The 20,182-nt window shown below is 40.2% G+C and overlaps 1 protein-coding gene across 1 annotated transcript in view; it reads left to right on the forward strand.

Annotated features, from left to right (window-relative positions):
• Nucleotides 1–10,505: 10,505 nt before the first annotated feature.
• The window catches only part of Ctnna3 (catenin alpha 3), a 1,637,506-nt gene continuing 1,627,829 nt past the window's right edge, over nucleotides 10,506–20,182 (forward strand). Inside the window, exon 1 of the mRNA XM_055598913.1 lies at nucleotides 10,506–10,604. Coding sequence (XP_055454888.1) covers nucleotides 10,506–10,604 — 99 coding nt within the window. The remainder of the gene's footprint in view (nucleotides 10,605–20,182) is intronic.

Consider the following 20,182-nt stretch of genomic DNA (forward strand, 5'->3'; position numbering starts at 1 on the left):
CACCAGCAGTGGAGAAGGGTTCCCCTTTCTCCACAACCTCTCCAGCATGTGTTGTCCCTTGAGTTTTTCATCTTGGCCATTCTGATGGGTGTAAGGTGAAATCTCAGGGTTGTTTTGACTTGCATTTCCCTAATGGTTAATGAGGTTGAGCATTTCTTTAAGTGCTTCTCTGCCATTCGATATTCCTCTACAGAGAATTCTCTCTTTAGCTCTGTTCCCCATTTTTTAAGTGGATTACTTGGTTTGTTGCTTTTCAGCTTGTTTAGTTCTTTATATATATTGGATATGAGTCCTCTGTCAGATAAAGGGTTGGTGATGATTCTTTCTCAATCTGTAGGCAGTCGCTTTGTTTTGATGACGGTGTCCTTTGCTTTACAGAAGCTTTTCAATTTCATGAGGTCCCATTTATTGATTGTTGCTCTTAGAGCCTGTGCTGTTGGTGTTCTGTTCAGGAAGTTTTCTCCTGTACCAATGAGTTCTAGGGTATTCCCCACTTTTTTTTCTAGCCGATTTAATGTGTCTGGTTTTATGTTGAGGTCTTTGATCCACTTGGACTTCAGTTTTGTGCAGGGTGATAAGTATGGATCTATTTTTATTTTTCTACATGTAGACATCCAGTTGGACCAGCACCATTTGTTGAAGATGCTATCTTTTTTCCATTGTATGGTTTTGGCATCTTTGTCAAAAATCAGGTGTCTGTAAGTGTGTGGTTTATTTCTGGGTCTTCTGTTCGATTCCATTGATCCACCATTCTGTTTCTATGCCAGTACCATGCAGTTTTTATAACTGTTGCTCTATAGTACAGCTTGAGATCAGGGATGGAGATACCTCCAGAAGATCTTTTATTGTAGAGGATTGTTTTAGCAATTCTCAGTTTCTTGTTATTTCATACGAAGTTGAGAATTTTTCTTTACAGGTCTGTAAAGAATTGTGTTGGCAATTTGATGGGAATTGCATTAAATCTGTAGATTGCTTTTGGTAAGATGGCCATTTTTACTATGTTAATCCTGCCAAGCCATGAGCATGGGAGATCTTTCCATCTTCTCATATCTTCCTCTAATTCTTTCTTCAGAGACTTGAAATTTTTTTCATACAAGTCTTTGACTTGCTTGGTTAGGGTTACACCAAGGTACTTTATGTCATTTGTGGATATTGTGAATGGTGTTGTTTCTCTAATTTCTTTCTCAGCCCTTTTGTTTTTTGTATATAGGAGTGCTACTGATTTTTTTGAGTTAATTTTGTATCCGGCCACTTTGCTGAAGGTGTTTATCAGCTGTAGGAGTTCCCTGGTAGAGTTTTTGGGGTCACTCATATATACTATCATATCATCTGCAAATAGTGATAATTTGACTTCTTCCTTTCCCATCTGTATCCCCTTGATCTCCTTCGACTGTCTTATTGCTCTAGCAAGGACTTCTAGCACTATGTTGAAGAGATATGGAGACAGTGGGCAGCCTTGTCTTGTCCCTGATTTCAGTGGGATTGCTTTAAGTTTCTCTCCGTTCAGTTTGATGTTGGCTATAGGCTTGCTGTATATAGCCTTTACTATGTTTAGATATGTGCCTTGTATCCCTGAACTCTCCAGTACTTTAAACATGAATGGATGTTGGATTTTTGTCAAATGCTTTTTCAGCATCTAGGGAGATTATCATGTGTTTTTTTTCTTTCAGTTTGTTAATATGGTGGATCACATTGATGGATTTCCGTATATTGAACCACCCCTGCATACCTGGGATGAAGCCTACTTGGTCATAGTGGATAATATCTTTGATGTGTTCTTGGATCCGGTTTGCAAGTATTTTGTTAAGTATTTTTGCATCAATGTTCATAAGGGAGATTGGCCTGAAATTCTCTTTCTTTGTTGAGTCTTTGTGAGGTTTAGGTACCAAGGTGATTGTGGCTTCATAGAATGAGTTTGGTAATGTTCCTTCTGTTTCTATTTTGTGGAATAGTTTGAAGAGAATTGAAGTTAGCTCTTCTTTGAAGGTCTGGTAGAATTCTGCGCTGAAGCCATTTAGTCCTGGGCTTTTTTTGGATGGGAGACTTTTGATGACTGCTTCTATTTCTTTGGAGGATATAGGACTATTTAATTGATTTACCTGGTCCTGATTCAGCTTTGGTGAGTCAAATCGATCAAGAAAATTGTCCATTTCATTTAGATTTTCAAATTTTGTTGAGTATAGACTTTTGAAGTAAGTCCTAATGATTGTTTGGATTTTCTCAGTGTCTGTAGTTATGTCCCCCTTTTCATTTCTGATTTTGTTGATTTGGGTGGTGTCTCTCTGCCTTTTAGTTAGCTTGGCTAAGGGTTTGTCGATCTTGTTAATTTTCTCAAAGAACCAGCTCTTGGTTTCATTGATTCTTTGAATTGTTTTATTTGTTTCTAATTGATTGATTTCAGCCCTGAGTTTGATTATTTCCAGCCGTCTACTCCTTTTTGGTGTGTCTGCTTCTTCTTTTTTTGTAGGGTTTTTAAGTGGGCCATTAAGTTGCTTGAATGAGCTGTCTCGAATTTCTTCTTGAAGGCACTTAGTGCTATGAACTTTCCTCTTAGCACTGCTTTCATTGTGTCCCACAAGTTAGGGTATGTTGTGTCTTCATTTTCATTGAGTTCTAGAAAGGCTTTAATTTCTTTCCTTATTTCTTCCCTGACCCAGCTGTCATTTAGTAACAAGTTGTTCAGTTTCCATGTGTGTGTAGACTTTTTGCTATTTCTGTTGTTGTTGAAGTCCAGCTTTATTCCATGGTGATCAGACAGGATACAAGGGATTATTTCAGTCTTCTTGTATCTGTTGAGGCTTGCTTTGTGACCAACTATATGGTCTATTTTGGAGAAGGTTCCATGAGGTGCTGAGAAGAAGGTAAATTCTTTTGTGTTTGGGTATAAAGTTCTGTAAATGTCTGTGAGGTCCATTTGATTCATGACCTCTGTCAGAGATATTGTTTCTTTGTTTAATTTCTGTTTTGTTGACCTGTCCTTTGTTGAGAGTGGGGTGTTGAAGTCTCCCACTATTAATGTGTGGGGATCTATATGTGGTTTAAATTTTATCAATGTTTCTTTTACAAATGTGGGTGCTCTTGTATTTGGGGCATAGATGTTCAGGATTGTGATGTCTTCCTGGTGGAATTTTCCCTTGATGAGTATGAAGTGTCCTTCCTCATCTCTTTTTATTAATTTTGGTTGAAAGTCTATTTTATCAGATATTAGAATGGCTACTCCTGCTTGTTTCTTGGGTCCATTTGCTTGGAAAGTCGTCTTCCAACCTTTTACCCTCAGGTAATGTCTATCTGTGTGTCTTAGGTGTGTTTCTTGTATGCAACAGATTGCTGGGTTTTGTTTATGTATCCATTCTGTTAATCTGTGTCTTTTTACTGGAGAGTTGAGTCCATTGATGTTGAGAGAAATTAATGACCAGTGGCTGTTAGATCCTTTGATTTTGATGTTGGCTGTGTTCATAAGGTTGTGTGCTTGGTTGCTTTTTGTTTTGCTGTAGTAAGGTTAATTATTTCCTGTGTTTTCTTGACAGAAGCTAATTTTCTTGGGTTGTATTTTCCCTTCCAGTATCTTCTGTAATGCTGGATTTGTGTGTAGGTATTGTTGAAATTTGTTTTTGTCATTGACTATCTTGTTTTCTCCGTCTATGAGGACTGAGAGTTTTGCAGAGTATTAGGGTCTGCGTGATATCTGTCCAGGCTCTTCTGGCTTTCATAGTTTCTGTTGAAAAGTCAGGTGTGATTCTAATGGGTTTGCCGTTATATGTTACTTGGCCTTTTTCCCTTGCAGCTTTTAGTATTTTTTCTTTGTTCTGTATACTTACTGTTTTGATTATTATGTGGCGGGAAGATTTTCTTTTCTGGTCAAATTTGTTGGGTGTGTTCTGTAGGCCTCATGTATCCTTATTGGCTTCTCCTTTAACTTGGGGAAATTTTCTTCAATGATTTTGTTGAAAATATTTTCTGGGCCTTGGAGAAGGGAGTCTTCTTTTTCCTCTATTCCTATTATTCTTAGGTTTTTGTCTTTTCATATTGTCTTGGATTTCTTGGATGGTCTGTGTCAGGAATTTTTTGGATTTAACATTTTCTTTGACAGATACATCGATTTCTTCCATTGTATCTTCTACACCTGAGATTCTTTCTTCCATTTCTTGTATTCTGTTGGTTATGCTTACCTCTGTAGTTCCTGTTTTCTTCCCTAAATTCTTCCTCTCCATTATTTCCTCCATTTGTGTTTTCTTTAATTTTTCTAGTTCTATCTTCAGGTCTTGAGTTGTTTTGTTTACTTCTTTCACCTGTCTGCTTGTATTTTACTCTTTTTCTTTTAGTTCCTTCAACTCTGTCTCTTTTATTTCTTTCAGTGATTTAATTATTTCTTCTCTGAAGGCCACAAGCTGTTTGGCTGCATCTTCCTGTATTTCTTCATGGATGGCCCTAATTTGCTTGTCTTTATCTTCCTCCATTTCTTTATGGATAGCCATGATCTGTTTGGTTTTATCTTCCTCTAATTCTTTACGTATTTTATTTGTTTCCTCTATTATTCTCTTCATCAACATAGATGTAAGGTCATCTTCTTGATTTTCTATTATGCTGCATTGTTCAGGGCTGTTCGCCCCTGGATGGCTGGGTTCTGGAGATGCCATATTGCTCTGTCTTTTGTTGGTTGAGCCTTTACGCTGACCTCTACCCATTGGGCTGATTTAGGTGTTGGCTGTTAGTTTCTGTGCTTCCTGGAGTCCTGAGGTAGGGAGTATCCCCTTGGCCGGAAGATGATTTTTCCTGAAGGAGTCCTTCTCTGCTTTTTGGTTATGGTCACTGTATGGCCAGTGTTTCTCAGGAGTTGCCACTGCTCACCTCAGGTTTATAGCCCTGAGTAGTAGCTGTGGTCTATGTTAGGCAGGGGGGGATCTCCTCTTACCCATAGAATTTCTCAAGACAGCTGCCCCACTGCTGGGTTTCTTGTTATAAATTTAGTGTGCTGCTGCTCACTAAATTTCCATGTACAGTCCTCTTGAAGAAACTGCTGATTCCCTAGCTGTGGGGTTTTCTCCCAACAGGGAAACTCAGTCTGTTATCCTGGGGCGCACAGTTCCGTCCGGGAAAGTGGGAGGTGCACTTAGCAAGTCTCTGGGCCAGAGGCTGATTGCTTCGCTCTGGACCTGGAGAATGTGCACCTAGGTTGAGTTGGCGCCTGGGGGCACTGCTCTGGTCTGGAGGCTGGGTGCCTCACTCTGGACCAGAAGCTGTGTGTCTCTGTCTGGGATGGTGGCTGCAGGCCCCGCTCTGGTCCAGACGCTGTGGGTGCAGCCCCCCTGAAGGACCAGGGATTCCCACAGTTTTGACAGTCCAGCCAGGGACAACTGGCCGATCCCTGGCACAGTATCCGAGGGCTGCTGTAATGGCTTTTGGCTCTTGCAGGTCTGAGGATGCAGCTGTGTGTTCCAGTGCCCCAGGGGAACTCAACAATGGCGGCAGAGCACAGCATTTCTGCCTGCACTAGAGTCTGCGTGAGTCCAGAAGTGTTTTGGTGCTGGGTGTCCTAAGCGTTAGAGCTGCTGACCCCCTCTGCTGGAGGTTTCCTCCTGCCAGAGACACGTAGTCTGGTGCCCTGGTGCCCTGGTGCCCACAGTTCTATATGAGGCGGCAAATCAGGCGCGCAGACAGGGCTCCGTGCAGGCACCTGTGTCCCGGCTCTGGGTCCGGGCTGGCTCTTGGGGCACCTGCGGAACCCGAGTCTTTTCCAGGGGATGTCTGGGTAACCTGGGGTCAGTCCCAATTGTTTCCTGCTCCGTGGTGTCATCTCTCGACTGGGAAATCCAGTCTATGGTGTTGTGGGCCCACAGTTCAGTCTGGGACCGTGATCAGATCGTGCTGGCGTGTAGCCCCTGGCTGACGATCAAGCGCCTGGCGGAACCGGGATCTCTTCCGCGGTTTAGCCGGGTGAGTTAAAGCTGATTGAATCCCCCACCGTGGGGTATCCTCTCACCTGTGAAACACAATCACTTGTGTTTTATGGCCACGAGTTCTGATTGCTGGTCACTGTGCCAATCCTGCTGTGCTGCTCCTCAGAATGAGAGTCCTCCCGGCGCCGCCATTTTGCCCCGCCCCCCAATTTTGATTTTTTTATGTAGCAAGTATGTTTCATAAGCAGGTTAGAGGGTTAAAAAAAAAAACCTTAGAGAACATGCATTTGATAGGACTATAATGCTATACATCAAAAGATATCTTATTGCATAGATTGACTTTGTGTTATACATTGCCATACATCATTACATGAGGCTGGAGAGATGGCTCAGTGAGTGGTTAAGAGCATTTGTTGCTTTTCCGAAGAACCTGAGTTCTGTGTCTGGCACCCATGTGACGTGGCTTACAACCAGCTGTTTATGCCAGTTCCAGGGGACCCAATGCCCTCTTCTGACCTCTGTCGTCACCAGGCGCACACTTGGTGCACAGACATGCGTGCAAGTGACACACTCATACACATTAGAAATTAAGCCACTGTGGTAACGTCCTGCGAGTCTCGACGTGTCTGTGTTATAAGGAGGGAAAGGGGTAGGTAGAATGATTGGAGACCAGATCCAAAACAAAATATGTCAGTCCCATGTTACATTAAGAGAAAACAATTGTCGATAGTGTTTGGATTCTTTTTTTTTTTAAAGAATAAGCTTCTATATTTTATCTGAATGGCGAGTAAAGAGATTATGCTTTTACCTTTAAATAGGAAATTAATGAGTGAAAAGAGGCGGGACATAAGATAACAGTAGTCTACACCATAGGACATCGTGACATTAGATCACATATCACCTAACAGTAATCCAGACCACCACTGATATGCTTGTGATGTGTGTGTGTGTGTGTGTGTGTGTGTGTGTGTGTGTATAATCAACCCAAATAGTAATTTTCAAGCCAAACTAGCTTTTACAAAGTAAAAGAGGGTCATGCATGGTGGTGTCTCATGATTATAATCCTAGAACTTGGGAGGCTGAGGCAGGAGGGTTGAAGCCAGCCTGGGCAACATAGTGAGTTCTAGGCCAGTCTGAGCTATCGACTGGTTGAGACACCGCTTTTAAACCAAAAAACTAACACATAAACAAAAGAGAAGGGGTAGTTGTCCTTGTAAGAAAGTGACTTGGGATGGACTGAGAAAAAGGACACACTTGATTGCCTTGAAGGGGGAGCCCCAGAGGGGGCTGTGTGGATTAAGTTCAGTAGAAGAACCGTCTAGAAAAGTGCTGTTTCACAAAGCTCACCCTGTGTCTGTAACCAGCTATGCTGGTGGTTTTTATATAAAACTGCCAACACTTACTGTAAACGGATAATGCATTAGATATTGTAGCTATTTTCAAAACGGCGAGAGGAACCCTAGGGTACCCCCACTTGATTTATAAAGTGTCCTTTTTTCCCCACTTCAGACTGTGTATTTTAATTTCTTGTGTTTTGATAGTGTCTGTGAAATGACACTGTGCACTGGTGCCTGTAATAGTATAGAAAACCTCGGAGCATATGGTTGTACTTAAATGCTTTTTATCAATTATTAAGTTTGTCATAATTGGTTTCTTGGAGACTTTCAGTATAATTATCCTTGTTTTCAATATTAAACTTCACTGAAGACACATGAAAGAATTAGAAGTATTATATCAATATTTGATTATCAGCACATTTGAACTTCAATATCTATATTATGTCCAAATATGCCGAGTCACGAGGGAGAGACATTCAAAAACGTCTGCTTTTCTCAGGAGTGCTTCAGCTATACGTTTGAACATTCGCTGACAGTTTCACAGATGTGTATAAAAATCTCAGTGATTTTTTATCCTTTTCATCACATCAGCATGTGTCACCCCCTTCCTTACCTCTTCCACTGAAATCCCTCTTTCCCTCCCACGTTCATGTCTTTGTGCGTGCACACATATGTAATTGGGGTTGCTTGCGTGAGCAAGGGTGGGAGGTTATTTACTAGAGTGAGGACAACTTAGGAGTGGCTGCACCACTGGAGAAGATGACATCCTGTGGTTGCCCCCAGCAACCAGCATGGCCAACAGGAAGGGGTGGGACATTAGGAGCCTTTCCATATCCACGGTGAAATACTGAAAGGCCGATCCTTTACACACATCAGCATAGACAGAGGTTTCAGAGGGATTCCTACGGTGTTTTCTGGGGGCGGTTCACTCAGCTGTAGGAAACTATGGGAGAAAAGAGGTTAGCACTAAGTGGGAAGGTTTTCTATGGACAGATTCCTATTTCTGTGGGTTATACATTTTTGTTTAATTGTTCTTAAATTTTTATTTTTGGAATATTTATTTTAATTTTATGTGTGTGTATGGGTGCCCCAGTGTATGTGTGTGCACTATGTGTGTTTGGGTGCCCACAGAGGTCAGAAGAGAGGTCAGATCTCCTGGGTTTGGAGTTACAGATGGTTGTGAGCTGTCACGTGGGTGCTGGGAGCTGAACCTGGGTCCTCTGCAAAAGCAGTAAGTGCTCTTAACTGTTGAGGCATCTCTCTAGCAACTGTTCTTTGTTTTTTTTTTTTTTGTTTTTTTTGTTTTTTTAAATAGGTCAAGTTGATATAAGAAAGATGTATTATCTCTGTGGACTGGACCCTGCGTAAATGCCTTCTTGTCAGTGGTTAAAGGTTAATACAGACTTGTGGATCTAGGGCTTTGGCTAATAGTCTTTATGGCTGATACATTAATTTCAGTGTCAGTTTCTATATGTTATGGTGTGCCAGTCATGATTATGTGATTAAGAATATAATTGTTTCTTATACAAAAATCTCAGTGATGACTTTGTGTGTATGTATCTGTGTGTGTGTGTGTATACACATTTTCCTGTGTGTGTTTGTGGTTCATGTGTACATGTTCAAGTGTGTGCATGTGCCTATACAGGTATGTTTGGTGGTCACAAGTCAGTGTCTATGCCTTCCACTTTTACTCTTTACCTTATTTTAAATTGCTTAAAAATAATTTTATATACTTTTGTTGTAAGGGATATGTGTTCATGTGATGAGTATAGAGATGAGAGAACAGCTTTACAGAGTTAGTTTTCCCTTTCTGCCTTTCCAGGGTTCTTCAGAGTGAGCTCAGGCTTGTCAGGCTAGCGCTTTTACCTACAGAGCCCTTATGCCAGTCCTCCATCTTATTTTTTGAGACAGGGTGTCTCCCTGAACCTGGCCCTTATCAGCTCAGCTAGACTGGCTTTGCAGCAAGCTCAGCATTCCTTTTGTATTCACCTCCCTATTGCTTGGATTATAGTTGCTTTTACCTGTCTTTTACACGGGTGATGGGGGAATCCCAACCCAGGACTGCATGCTTGTAAAGTGAGCATTCAATCGACTGAGCCATCTCCCCGTCCTCTTGAATTGATTTATATTATTATTATTATTTTTAGATATGGCCTTATTTTGTAGCCCTGGTTGGCCTGGAATTCACTACGTAGATTAGGCTGGTCTCAGATTCACAGGGTACTCACTGCCTTCTTTGCTTTTCTAGGTGCTGGCGCTAATGGTAGACTACCACAACTGGCTAAGGATGTTAATACCTTAACAAATGATTTATAATAATTATTATGCTTAGTTTATCTGTTGACTTAGTTTTCTGTTGTTGCTGTGATAAGACACGACTAAGACAGTTCATAGAAAGAACAGTCTATTTGGGCCGATGGTTGCAGAGGGTTAAGAGTCCATCATGGTAGGGAAGCACTGCCGTGAGCTTCAGGCATGGTGGTAGGAGCAGGAGACCGAGAGCTCATTTCTTAGACCCCAGGAGCAAGGCAGGAAGAGCAAACTGGTGGGAGGATCAAGCCTTAGATTCGCAAAGCCAGCCCCAAGTGACTCACTTCCTCTCGTGAGGCCACACTCTCTCAGCCTCCCCAAACAGGGCAACCAACTGGGGCCAAGTGTGCAGATGTCTGAGACTACTGAGGGCATTTCTCATTCAAACCACTTCATCGTTTTCAAATATCAGTGCTTTCCCGTGGCTTCTCCTCTTTCTCTAATAATAGCGATTCAAATTGTTATCAGCTTCCTTCCTAAACAAGAAATAAAATTGCCCCAACATCCTTTACAACCAAAGTTCTCAAAGGAGCGACCTTAAGAACACACGTAGATGCATCCATATATCTTCCGTTTCTCATCTAAGTCTTGACAAGCATGGGCAAACATACAGACTACCTGGGCACCATGATTTCATGGACGTTAAATGACTTACCTCCTGTTAGACCAAGACGTCAGCAGTGGCTTTCAGTTTAGATTCTGACCAAATACAGACCCACTGGATAAGTTTGTAGTCAGTTATGAATTCACTAGCGTCCATTAGAGCTAAGATAGGCAGCATGACGTAGAACAGCTTGGGAGTGTCTTGTCTCTCTGACGTTGGGTTTGGCATGTCTCAGAGGACTGGAAAGAAGTTCCAAATAGAAATCTCACTTACTCCATTATTGTCAGGGACCCTCTCCTTTGGAAGAACTTCTTTTCACTGATAAGCATTGTTTTCTTCTGTCTGTGTTCAGGCAACATGTCGGCAGAAACTCCAATCACCCTGAATATGGACACTCAGGACCTACAGATCCAAACATTCACCGTAGAGAAGCTGCTGGAGCCTCTGATAATCCAGGTATGGGCACTTTGGAAGTTGCAATATGTAATAATTGTGTTTTAGCAGAATTTAGAAAGATTGGAATGAGCCAAGGGAAGATTTGGTTTTGTAGATGAATAAATACATCTTCTAAATTATCCTTCCTTCCTTCCTTCCTTCCTTCCTTCCTTCCTTCCTTCCTTCCTTCCTTCCTTCCTTTCTTCCTTCCTTCCTTCCTTCCTCCCTCCTTCCCTCCCTCCCTCCTTCCTTCCTCTCTCTCTCTCTCTCTCTCTCTCTCTCAATCTCTCTCTCTTTCTTTCGGGACAGGGTTTCGCTGTGTAGTCCTGGCTGTCCTGAAACTAACTTTGCAGATCAGGCTGGCCTCAAACTCACAGATACACCTGGCTTTGCCTCCTGAGTGCTGGGATTAAAGGCTACATATAGATGTTTATATATTATATAATATATATTAGTTAGTGCCAAAAAGAATTTGAGGGATAAATTTCAGGATTATATTATTAATATCAAATATGTACTACAAAGTGAGTCCAGGGCTATGTAGATAAATCTTGTCTCGAAAAATAAAACAAATATATGTTACATATTTTATATAATGTATATGTCATGTATATATAATATATATTTAAAATTTTTTTTTGAGTTAGGATCTATGTAGATCACAGTGGCCCCTAACCCATGATCCTCTTGCCTCATCCTCCTCAGTGTTGAGACTACACGTGTGTACCATAATTTTAAGAGATGTATATAATTAACAATTATTGTTATTTGTGTATGTGGGGGTATGTACATGATGAGTGTGAATGTACACCTGTGTTGTAGCATGTGTAGAGCTTAGAGGACAACTTTGTGGAGTCAGTTCTCTCCTGGCTGTCAGTTTTGTGTGGCAAGTGACTTTATTGCTACACCATCTTCCTTACTTGAGATATATATAATTTGTAAAACCTTGCTATATAAATTAACTTGCTTGGCCAAGAGTGGTGGTGCAAACCTTAAATCCCAGAACTCAGGAGTCAGAGGCAGACAGATCTTTGTGAGTTTGAGGCCAGCCTTGTCTACAAAATGAGTTCCAGGACAGCCAGGCTCTGTTACATAGAAAAACACTGTCTTCAAACTCCCCTGCCCTCCTCCCCAATTATCTTGATTATAGTCATGAAAACTGAAGCTATTTAGTATAATTCCAACCATCTTTATTATTATGGAATTTCAGGTGTCTCATTTGTCACAAAGTAAACTATAATCAAAATATCAAAATATAGGGGAAAAGTATTTAATTAAAGAAATTCTGTGATAGTCTTCTATGAAGTAAATAACCACTTAATAATATGAACAATAATTATCTTAGTCATCATATAAGACCTGATTTTATGTATTGGATTTTTTATTTTTTTAAAGAGGTTTTTGTTAATATTAATTCTGTATACAAATGGATTTCATTATGGCATTTTCATACCTTTAGAAGATGTGTTTTAATCATATTGACCTCATTGCCATTTCATGTCCCCATCCCACTCACAATGAGCATTTGATTTTCTTGATGCAGTTTGAAGGAATGCATACATTGATGTAGACCTTCATTTTTCACCTTTAACAGCAAAACTGTTAAGGGAACTTCTCTTTTGCTTCCCTTACATCATGCATCTGGGTCCCTTCTTCCAAAGACAGTAACCCTCAAGGTGTTGCTTGGGTGAAAAAGTACAGTGACCTTCTGTCTGACTATTCAAGGGCTCCTGTCTCGTGTGGGAAGCACAGTAGAGCAGCTGTCGGACAGACAGTGGATATGTTTTCACTGAGCGCAAATTGAGATCCACTACCGGGAAGGCAATTTAAAACATTTCTCACTGGTGACAGCTGAGTTATACTGTAACTGTTGCTGTCTCAAAGGCATCAACACCTGAAATTAATACTACTAAGCCACCCACTGAATGGTTTCATGTTGAGAGAGAAAAATATTTATCTCTATATGTGTGTATATATGCATGCATGATCGATCTGTCATCTATAATTTCTATCTATCTATCTATCTATCTATCTATCTATCTATCTATCTATCATCTCTCTTTGTTTCTCCCACGTTAAATTCAAATCGTTCCTGCCTCTCTTTTCTGAGTGCACTATTATCTGGCTTTATTTTTGTTTATCTGACAAAGTTCACAAAAAAAATTGGAATTTCCCTGGAACAGGGCAAAGAAAATTAAAAACACACTTAGTTTATTACCAAGAGACAAACATTAGTGCATTTCCTTTTAAGACAGCAAAATCGTGAGAAATTTTCTTGGAACTTTATATTATAGAGAATATAAATTCAGTGGAGAGTACAGGCCTGCCATACCAGCTATTTGGGAGGATGATGTTGCCTAGGCAACATACACACACACACACATATATTGAATATATATGTGTATGTGCACATATACAGACATGTATACACATGTATATGTGGATATATATGCATGAATATAGACACATATACACATACGAATACATATATGTATATATGTTTATGTACATATATATGTACATTGAATATATACACTGAAAAATGTTATTTTCATTTTCTGTGATAAAACACTATGACAAGAAATATTATTCAGCTTATACTTCTAGGTTGCAGTTCACCTTGGAAAGGATATTACAGCAACAGAGTGTCTTAGTCACTGTTGTATTGCTGTGGAAAGACACCATGAACAAGGCAAATCTTATGAAAGAAGGAATTTAATTGGGCTGGCTTACAGTGTCAGAGGTGTAGTCCATTATCATCATGGCGGGAGGCAGGGCAGCAGGCAGACATGGTGCTGAGAAGGAGCTGAGAGCTACATAAAGATTCACAGGCAGAGAGAGAGACAGACAGAGTTACACAGAAAGAAACAAAGATACTGGGCTTGGCATGGGCTTTTGAAACCTCAAAGCCCACTGCGCTGACATAGTTCCCCCAACAAGGCCACAACTCTAATCTTTAGTGCCACTCCCTGGTGACTAACCATTCAAATCTATGAACCTACTTTTGGACCATTTTTATCCAAACCACCTCAAGGAGCTTGACAGAACTGACTACACTGATCCATAGTCAAGAGCAGAGAGCAATGGATTGATGCTTGCCTGCCAGTGCTCAGCTGGCTGTCTTTTTTTTCTTCAGTCCACCCAGCTGTGAAATAGTACCTGCTCACATTCAGGAAGGCTCTTCCCACTTACCATAATCAGGGTAGTCCCCAAAGACACCTCGGAGACCTTTCTCCCAGGTGATTATAGATTGTGTCAAGTTGACAATGAAAACCAACCATCAAATGCACATGTATATGTACATACATAAACAAAGTGGAGAAAATGCCTACGTATAGATTTTGTCTTAGTTTTCCATTTAAAATGGTATATATATATATATATATATATATATATATATATATATATATATATATATGTAGTGTTGTTAGTGTCCAGAAGACGCTGAAAGAAGGACCCCAGACTGGAGTAGCATGCAAACAACAAAAGGCACAGAGGTCCAGCATGTAGGGACGGCCATCCAGGCCGAATGGTGACCCCCCAGATGAGCATGCAAGCAAGGCCAACAGGGGAATTCCAGTTAGGTCATCTTTATTGCGATTGGTGCAGGTCAAAAGCAAAGGTCCGAGTGCTTCAATGATTGACTAGGGACGGCTAGGGCTTAATCAGGGGCTGGGGACTCTCTAAACAGTTTCAAACAGGTCCAAACTGGTGGGTGCCTATGGAGGCTACGTGACTTCCATCAGGGCTTGGCCCGTGCTGTGAAGGCTACAGGATTCTGATTAGGCCTTAGTGGATTCTCAGACCAGTAGCTAAGCAACCTTATTTCCCTAGGGCAATTGTCCTGGCCAAGCCAGTTTCTGTGGCTTTTCCTGAAACTGGTCTCTTTTTCTGAGGAACAGAAAACTCAGGCCTGTTCTTTCTCAGTAAGAAAAAGAAGCCTGTCATGAAGTTGGTTTGGTCAGGCTTATTGAGCCAGACTCTCTCAGTGCTTGGTATCAAACACAGGTCCACAAACATTTTAGGCAGGTGCTCTAACCACTAAACTACACCTGTAAACCAATTTCCCCATTAAAAAATTAAAATTTATGTATATGTTTGTTTTGTTTGCCAGTGTAGCATATATGTGTAGCCCACATGTGCCTGATGCCCATGGAGGACAGAAGAGGGTGATCCCCTGAGACTGGGGTTACAGATGGCTGTGAGCTTCCATGTTAGTGCTGAGAACTGAACCTAGGTCCTCTGGAAGAGCAGCGAGTACTCTCAGCCTCTGAGCCATCTCTCTAGACCCCATTGTTTACAAGAACAAGTCAACAAAATCGCTGCTTAGTTACATATCATATAGCTTCAATCACAGCTCTTATTTAAGGGAACCACTCATTTTCAGATGTTTCACTTTTCAGCTCTTTTTGACTATTACAAATGCTGCCGGCTGGAGATGTAGCTCAATTCATAGGGTGCTTGCCCAGCATTTGAGAATCACTGGGTTTGATCCAGAGCGCCACAAAGCCTGAGCACAGCGGCAACCCTGGTAATCACAGCACTCTGGTGGGAGAAGCAGGAAGATCAGAAGTACAAGGTCATCCTCAACTACATAGCAAGTTAGAGACCAGACTGAGAAGCATGAGATCCTGTCTAAAATAAAAGCGCATGTTTCCATGCTGAACAGCTTTACGTACATGGGTTATTTCCTTAGGATTAGTTACCAAAAATACAAGTCAGTGGGCAAGATGTAAAAAAACTTACCTTCTCACCACATTTTGGTAGGGGTGCGTTTGATACAGGGCTTCATACCCTGTGACCTAGACTGAACTTGAACTCACTAAGTACCGTAAGCTAACTTCCATTACATGTCCCCTTGCCTCAGCACTTCTAGTGGCAGCTGACAGGTGCTAGCCATGCCTAGCCATGGGGGAAGTTTAAAATGAATTTTTACAACTGAAGATTTTGTTCACATCTTAGTTTGCTTTCTATTGCTGTGGTGAATAATGTAACTAAAAGCAGCCTGGAGAGGAAAGGGTCTATTTCTCCTTACAGCTTAAAGTCAATCATGAATCAAAATCAGGGTAAGAACTGATGCAGAGACCATGGGAGGAGAATGTTGCTTACTGCCTTCTTCCAAGTGGCTCTCTCAGCCTGCTTTCTTATATATCCCCCAAGGGAATCCAAAGGAATACCTCCCACATCAACCATTAACAAAAAACAAAAACAAAACCAAACCAAAACAAAACAAAACAAAAAAACGAAGAAAGTGCCCCCCCAAAGGAGCGCCTACAGGAATTTTTTTTATGGAGACTTTTTCTCTTCTCTTCCTTCCTCCCCTTTCCCCCCAACCCCTTTCTCTTTTAATTTTTTTGGGACAGAGTTTCTCTGTGTAGTCGTAGCTGTCCTGGCACTTATTCTATAGACCAGGCTGGCACTGAACTCAGACCTCAGAGGTCCTCCTGCCTCTGCCTCCCAAGTGCTTGGATTAAAGTCATGCACCACCAGGGTCCGGCTGGAGGCTTTTCTTAATTGGAATTCATTCTTCCTAAGTGACCTTAGCTTAGTCAGGCTGTCAAAAACAAAACAAAACAAAACAAAACAAAAACAAAAACAAAAACAAAACTAAGCAGCACAGTTCCTATGCATTCATAAGGAGTGGGAGTAGGGAAAGTAGCTACTTTGGAGGTAGCTGAATGATAAATACTTTCAGGCCATTACATTTTTTTCCTTGGAAATGTGACATTGGGGTTAATCACTTAGAAACTGATAACCATAAAGGATGCTGCCGTATTGTTATGAACAGAGAAAATGATGTGGAGAAACTACATTTCTTTTTTTGAGACAAGAGTCTTGCTGTGTAGCCCAGGCTAATCTCAATCCCCTTGCCTCAGCTGGGATTCCAGTGCTGTCACCAGAGTGCATCATCACATCCTCTCAAACTAGCTTTTATGTCTGAGCAGGAACTAATGGGTGTTTTGGTCAAATACTCTTAGCATGTCAGTCAATAGGAATTCACACGAAAAGATACGATGGCCATGACTGTGTGTGGCCTAGTGTGTTCTAAAACTGTAATAACCATCTCTCTAAGTGTTATTGATCCCACCTAGAAAGTTCCGAGGGTGAAATGATCTAAAGGGACTTTATTTGAGTGGAAAAAATAAAACTCTTTTGAGAAGGGCAGTTACGTTAGTGGTGGGAGCCTTTGATGTGGTGCTGGGTGCACATTCTCCCTGAACAGCAGCAGCTGAGGCAGGGCAGGGAAACAGAGCCTGTTTTGTGATAGCTCTCAGTCACATGCTAATGACATGCTAACTTCATCTTTCCTGTTTGTTGTTGATGATTTTAAAATGTTTGATTTCTTAAAAGAGGCTGGACATATTACTTTGCCAGTACCTCAGCAGAAACATTTTATATGGGTCTTAGCAATATTCAAGTCATATGAAATTACAAATATTAATAATTTATGAAATAGTTACTGTGTGTAAGAGCTTTCTCATAAAGCAGGGTTCCAGCACAGCAGAGTTATCTGAATACACACGGTTTTCATTATCCTAGGAGTTCTTTTGCAAAATCTCAGTACATTTTGAAGTCATAGAATTATTATTTTAAAATAACTGACCCTATAGGACTTCATGCTCAGCTTTTAAAAGTCCATCACTGAAAAATATTCGTTTTTATTAAAGTGTGTATATAGGCACCTGAGTGTGGGTAAGCCAGGAGCATGCAGATGCCTTCAGAGGCTGTGGGGGTTGGCGGATCCCCTGCAGCTGGAATTGCTGGTGGTCGTGAGCCACCTGTGATGGGCACTGGGACTCAAACTCTTGCATCCTCTGTAAAAGCAGCAAGTGTTTAAAACCACTGAGCCATCTCTCCAGCCCCTCATCTGTCCGTTTTGTCCTGTCTCATTTGTCTGTACAAATGATGTCTTTAAATTATAATAAGGCTGATTTTTCCTAGGCAATCTTGTACTAGATAGAGTATCACATTTGCCTGCCCCCTCCAGGATATTTAGTTTTTATTTAAAACATTTAATTGGTAAAATTGATATATGTTTGCATTATATAATAACCACCACAGTCAAATTAATTAATATATTTTTCATTGTCCATTAGTACAATTTTGTATTTGTATAGCAAAGGTATATCTAAACTATACAGTTTCATTAAATTTCAAGTATATTATATAGTATTGTCAACTATAGTTACCCATGCTATTCACAAATTAGATTCCCAGAACTTAATTCATCATACGACTGAAAATTTGCATCCTTTGGCCAAACTTTCCATTTTTCATAGCCTCCATCTCTAAAATCCTGCAAATTACTATTTTATGTTATTCTGTGATTTCACTTATATGAGATTGTATAGTACTTTCCCTTTGAGCCTGGAGACATTATTTACTGTAATAATGGAAGCATTATTGAGGATAAAAGCTCCAGGTTCATTCATCCTGACAAATGGTAAGAAATCCTTTTCCTAAAATTACTTAATAATGTTCATGCATATATATCAGATTTTATTGATTTCTGTATCAATAGACTTTTAGGTTGTGTCCTTATCTAGACTCGTCAAGAGAGTTCCTGGTTTAAATAGTTGCTTGGTTTATATAAGCAGATGATACAGTACCTCATTATGCTAAACACATTTTAGCAGAAGCTCATCTCCTTTACATTAAAGTAACCAGCTTAGTAGCCCCATTAAAATTTTTTTCACATTTCCTCATTGTTTATTTTTGTGTCAAATTATTTTGCTCACGAGGCTGCACAGGAATTATTTATCTTGGCACATAATTCAAAATCAAAATTACATTTTAATTTTTGGAGTAATTGGTCATAGATACTATGCTGTCACTCCAAGTTCTTAATTCATTTATGCATAAATCTTTATTCTGCTCCTTTTATAGTAACCAGAGTCTTCCCTACCAGACCTGATTTATCTTTAATCTTTTTTTTTTTTTCTTTCTCTTGAGCTCAGGTAAATCACTAGGTCATTTTGCAGGGATGCTCAGCCTGGGATATATTTCAATCATTCGCTTTCATTTTCTCAGTGTGATAACTTACACAGTGCATCCCTCTGCAATAAATTCCTCCAATGGGTCAGAAATAATTTTTTTCTCAGCAATTACATTTTTATGATTGCAACTGCAGGCATCTGCATTTTATCACTTTCAAGATCTAAATGTGGCAGTGGAGTGCAGAAAGTCTATTTATGCAGAATTGTGCTTCAAAGGATTTACATCTCCATGTTGTCTCCCTGAAGGGGACATAAACTGCTAGATCATGCTGTAGTCATTATGTAATGGATCCATCAATAATCTTATTTACCGCAAAATATAATTTTCTGTGTGTCAGATTCATGTTGAATGTGAATTAAAGTAATGGACTCAAAATCTCTTAAAATAAAATAATAAATTCCTTTATAAGGTGTTATAAAGATTTTTTGGAAAAAGTTCAGATGTATTTTATGGTATAAGTATATTCCATGTTTTAAAAAGGTAAATATAGGATTAGAGCAACAGTAATAAACATTATTTTTCTGGCTCTCATTACAAACTCTTACAAACCTCATGGCTCTGTCCCATTTCTATCTATCTATCTATCTATCTATCTATCTATCTATCTATCTATCCATCCACACACATATATACACATACATACATATACACATGTATGAGTATTTTGCCTGCATATATGTATTTATGCCATGTGGTAGCATAGTACTTAAAGAGAATAGAAGGAGGACATTGGATTCCCTGGAGTTGAAGTTGTGGATGGTTGTGAACTTCCATGTAGTTGCTTAGAACTGGACCCAGATCCTTTGTAAGAGCAACAAGTACTCTTAACTACCGAGCCTTCTTTCTAGCTCCTTACCTGTATTTTTATGGGAGTCCGCTTTGGGGGATAGCTTTTTTGTATTCTATAATAATAGTTATTGGACAAGACTAAGACTATCTTGTGACTCATGCATGAGTCAGCATAAGCAAGGTTATATTGAAACATCCCTAAAATCTCAGAGGCTTAATAAAAGTTAATTTCATGTCCAAGATACGGATTCATTGTGAGATATCTGGGGTCGCTGATCAATTCCACTCTTTAGGGACCTAGGCTAGCACAGAGTCCATCTTCCCTGTCAACAAGGGAAAGAGGACATAAAGAACCATAAAAAGCAGCCCTGACGTATCCAAATGTCGCATTTGTTACTTGTGCTGTTTTTATTATAGCAAAAATGATGTATGAAATGAACGTTGGATACACAATCTTGCTTAGTGCCCAGAGGAGAAAGGAATTCTTTTTGAACAACACCCTAAATTATTGCTTTTTCATCGCCTCCTTTTGTTAAGTCTCTTTCTCATCTCAAGTCATTTTGTTGCCCAGTCATATCTTACTTTGTCTTAGTGATACTTACAGGTTGTTGAGAAGCTGGTGAGCCTCTGGTGGATGATCATTAACTGGTCTTGTTGCCACTATTAAGGGAGATATCTCCTACCCCTGAGTTGTTATGCAGACTCTTTGGTTGGATATAGGAAGCCAGTCAATAGAGGAGATGATTAATATGAGATGAGCAAAACATTGTATTGATATCACTTGTGCATGAGGATTTTCACAAGAGGGAAGG

Source organism: Psammomys obesus, unplaced genomic scaffold (assembly GCF_907164565.1).
Source record: "Psammomys obesus unplaced genomic scaffold, mPsaObe1.curated_primary_1811, whole genome shotgun sequence".
Classification (NCBI taxonomy): domain Eukaryota; kingdom Metazoa; phylum Chordata; class Mammalia; order Rodentia; family Muridae; genus Psammomys; species Psammomys obesus.